We start from the raw sequence: 3,753 nt of genomic DNA, 5'->3' as shown, positions 1-3,753 counted from the left end.
GAGTGCTGGGATTAAAGGCGTGCGCCACCACCACCTGGCTAGACTTTTTGTTTTTTCTTTTAATTTTTAGAAAGGGCTAGTGGTATGTCTCAGTGAAAGAGACCTAGCTAGCGTGTGAAGTCTCAGCAAAGCCCTGGAATAGGTCCCTGCTCCTCCCACCACCTCCATTTACCCACCCCTGTACTTCTCCACCCATGCCAGTACAAAGATCAAATCAGGTAAAATCTGTTGTTTTTAGGGGAAATGGGATCTTGTTATGCTGTCCTTGGTATGGTGGTCTTAGGTGATTCCAGTCCTAAATAATTAATTCTCTAATAAATTCCACCAAATATTCACTAACTAAAAGCAGCAAATAATATTCAGATATAATTATGCCACTTGAGAGGAAGAAGCAGGAAGATTAGGAGTTCAAGGCTAGCCTCAGCTACATTGCAAATTCATTGCCAACCTGGTTACTTGAGACAGTCTCAAAAACAAAAAATGACAAAAACTGGGTGTCATGTCTTATGACTGTCATCGAAACACTCAGAAGGCTGAGGTAGGGAGATTGCTGTGAGTCTAGCCCAGGCTACACAGGGAAATTTTCTCTAAAAAACACAAATAAAACCAAGACCAAAAGTCATCCAACACAGAGGCATCTTTCTGGAGTCCTGATGCATCTTTCTGGAGCTGTGTGCTCCCTCGGGAGAGAGGGTGGGATAGAAAGAGGCATGTCAGCAGCATCACACCCCACCTTCCATGGTAACATGCCACGCAATGTGGAACCCTTCCTTATATGCAGAGGGAAGACTCTTCCAGCTCACGCTCTCAAAGTTCTACACTCAGAGCCATCAGCAGGTTTTACTACTTCTGTTCCTGGAGAGGGACAGCATTACTCCTAAGCAGTGCATGTCCTTTGGGACCCTTTAGACATTCGGTCCTGATGGTCATCGCCCCTCTGTTCCGTTTTACTAAGAAGGAGGAGTTTATCAAAGTGAACATCTTTCTGAGATGGCCCTGCTGCCTCAGTCCTGTGCTAAAACAGCCCACTCTGAGGACAGCTGCAATCCTCTAGAGAAGACGAACCACAGCCTGGGGACCACTGCTCCTCCATAGGTGCATTTCATCCCCAGAGACACGCTGAGGGATGCCCTCCAAAAAATAGGAGGCAGGAGGGTGAATTGAAAGCCTCAAAAAGAAAAAGAGTAAAAAGAGTACATAAAAGAGTAAAAACAGTACAAAAATAATGAAAAAATGACAGAGTGTAGCCTCAGAGATGAAGGAAAAAAAGTAAGTTTAAAGGAGACAGTCAGATTAAAAGGAGTATCCCCAAGAATGCAGCATCCCCCGCTCAACAGATTGATGACACCCAAGTTCCCCAAAAGATTGTCGAGGGAAAAAAAAGAAAGTAAAAAAAAGGGGGGGGTGAGATGTTGGGAGCAGTGAACCCCCAGATCCCGAATTTCTGGTAAGCAACTTGTTTTCCTCTGCTCTGAGACAGCCTGCAGCTGCCCTGAGCACGAGACCCTCAGGAGTTCCTGATGGCAGGAGAGTGGTTTCTGGTGGGTTTGGCTGGGGCGTGGCTATCGTTAAGGATCTCTATATAAGCAGCTCTGGTACACAATAAAGGGGGCATTGCTGTTTCAAGGATGACCCGTGTCTTTGTCTGTGAGTCTTTGTGTGTTTCAATCTTGCCCCGTTCATGAACGGTATGGTAGCGCAGAAAGCTCAGACGGGCTTGGTGTGCTGCAAAACTTCAGACAAATGTGTTCGCTTCCTCCTCCTGATATCTTTGTCCTTGTCTGTGATGTTTGTGTTCATCTTGCCCTGCAGGTACAGGCCCTCAGATTTGGCTGGACACAGTGGTAGGTACTGTAGTCCCAGTGACTCAGAACACTGAGGTAGGAGGATCACCTGAGTGAGGTTGAGAGTTCAAAGCTGACTTCGGTGGTGTGTGTACCTGCAATGCTAGCGCTGTGGGGAGCAGAGGAGATGGGGGGGGTGGCCCTGGTGCTTCCTGGCCATCCAGCCAAGCCAAATTAGTGAGCCCCAGGTTCAGGAACAAGACTGTGTCTGAAAAATAAGGTTGAACCAGAGGGATGGCAAAAGACCCAACACCAACATGGCAGCTCAGAACCATCTACAGCTCCAGTAGACCCAACACCAACATGGCAGCTCAGAACCATCTACAGCTCCAGTTCCAGGGGATCCAGTACCAACTTCCGGCTGCCATGGCTCCTGAATACACACACACACACACACACACACCTCAAAAATATATAAGGTAGAGGTGACTGTCGGGAAGAGACAGTGTGGGCATGTCTCTTTCTACAGCTCTCTCTTGAGAGGCCTGTCCCAGGCTGTCCTGTCTTTGTTGTCCTTTATCTAATTCACCTGTTCCTACTCATTCATTTCTGGTATCTGCTTCCTTCCCGTGGGAGATAAACCCATCCTGAAATGGAGTGTAGGGTATGGACAAAGATTAATTGTGCGGTTAGTTTCAGCTAACTTGGCGCAAACCTAGGCACGCCTGGCGGGAGGGAACCTCATCTGAAGAACTAATCCCATCAGATTGGCCTATGGGCATGCGGAGGACATTTTCTTGATCACTGATTGATGCAAGGGTGGGTGGGAACGCAGCCCACTGTGGGTTCCTATTATAATCTACAACTGACGGTGCTGTGGGAACTCCTCCAGCCGGTTCCAGCCTCGGGCAGGTGAGCTTGTTTAGAAAGGTAGCTAAGCAAGGTGGGAAGCAGCTCCCTTCCATGGCCTCTGCTTCCGTCCCTGCCTCCAGGTTCCAGCTTGGAGCTCCTGTCCTGCTTTCTCTCCATGGTGGACTATAAACCCACTCTTCCCCTCGTTGCTTCTGGTCCTGGTGTTTATCCCAGCAACATAAAGCAAACTAGAACACTAGTTACCCTTCTCCTGTCAAAATCCTCAGAAGCACATCCTACATCATCTGTCGAGTGGACATTCTTCCCTGAAAATGAACTCGCTTGTGCCCGTTGCTTTGTCTTCCAGCCTTCAGAAACCTTCCTATCTCCTTGAGACCCAAGCTTCCTGACGTAAGAAGCTGTTTCTAAACCTCCCTTGCAAAGGTGTGTCCTATCATCCTCATAAGACACTGTGACTAGCTAGGCTCACCCGCTAGCTCAGTGACTGGCCCCTCCCGACAGTGTTACTGAGCACATGCGCAGGTCAGCACACACAGGGAATCTCTAGGGACACTCCCAAGTTGTACAGACTGTGGCGATCACACCTATGAAAGCTGAGGATCTCCTACAGGTGTCTACTTCCTTTTTTCTGCTTTGCTTAGCGTGGGGTTTCTCCAGTCAGGGTCTAGATAGGAAGTCAGTGCTGGCCTCAAACCCACCATGCTCCTGCCTCAGTCTCCAGAGTGGTGGGATCACAGGTGTATGCTACTGTGCCTGGTTCTACTGTAATTGTTTATTTATCTAGGGGAAGGGAAAAGAGGCCATCAGGATTAGGAGGGTGACAGACCTGTGTGGCGGTGGCATGAGCTAGTGTGTTTCCTGCTTTGTCTTTAAGGTGGTGGAAGCCATGGAGATCATGTTAATAGCGGTTGTGTCTCCTGTTATCCGCTGTGAATGGCAGCTGGAGAACTGGCAGGTGGCGCTTGTCACCACGGTGAGTACCTGCTGCCTGTGCTGTGGGAATGAACAACTTGAAGGTCTGGCTTCCTTTCCAATACCTGGAGCCGAGCGCCAACCCTGGCCCCACCCAAAATGAGGAGTGCTGGCCTCCAAGCTC

The 3,753-nt window shown here is 48.9% G+C and overlaps 1 protein-coding gene across 1 annotated transcript in view; it reads left to right on the top strand.

Annotated features, from left to right (window-relative positions):
• Positions 1–3,753, top strand: part of Svopl (SVOP like) — a 56,438-nt gene that overhangs the window by 1,342 nt on the left and 51,343 nt on the right. Inside the window, exon 3 of the mRNA XM_013353229.1 lies at positions 3,532–3,630. Within this exon, the coding sequence (XP_013208683.1) occupies positions 3,532–3,630 (99 nt within the window). The remainder of the gene's footprint in view (positions 1–3,531; positions 3,631–3,753) is intronic.

This window comes from Microtus ochrogaster, unplaced genomic scaffold (genome assembly GCF_000317375.1).
Source record: "Microtus ochrogaster isolate Prairie Vole_2 unplaced genomic scaffold, MicOch1.0 UNK4, whole genome shotgun sequence".
Lineage (NCBI taxonomy): Eukaryota > Metazoa > Chordata > Mammalia > Rodentia > Cricetidae > Microtus > Microtus ochrogaster.
Note: the sequence above shows the minus strand (reverse complement) of the source record. Positions and strands in the feature narration are given on the sequence as shown.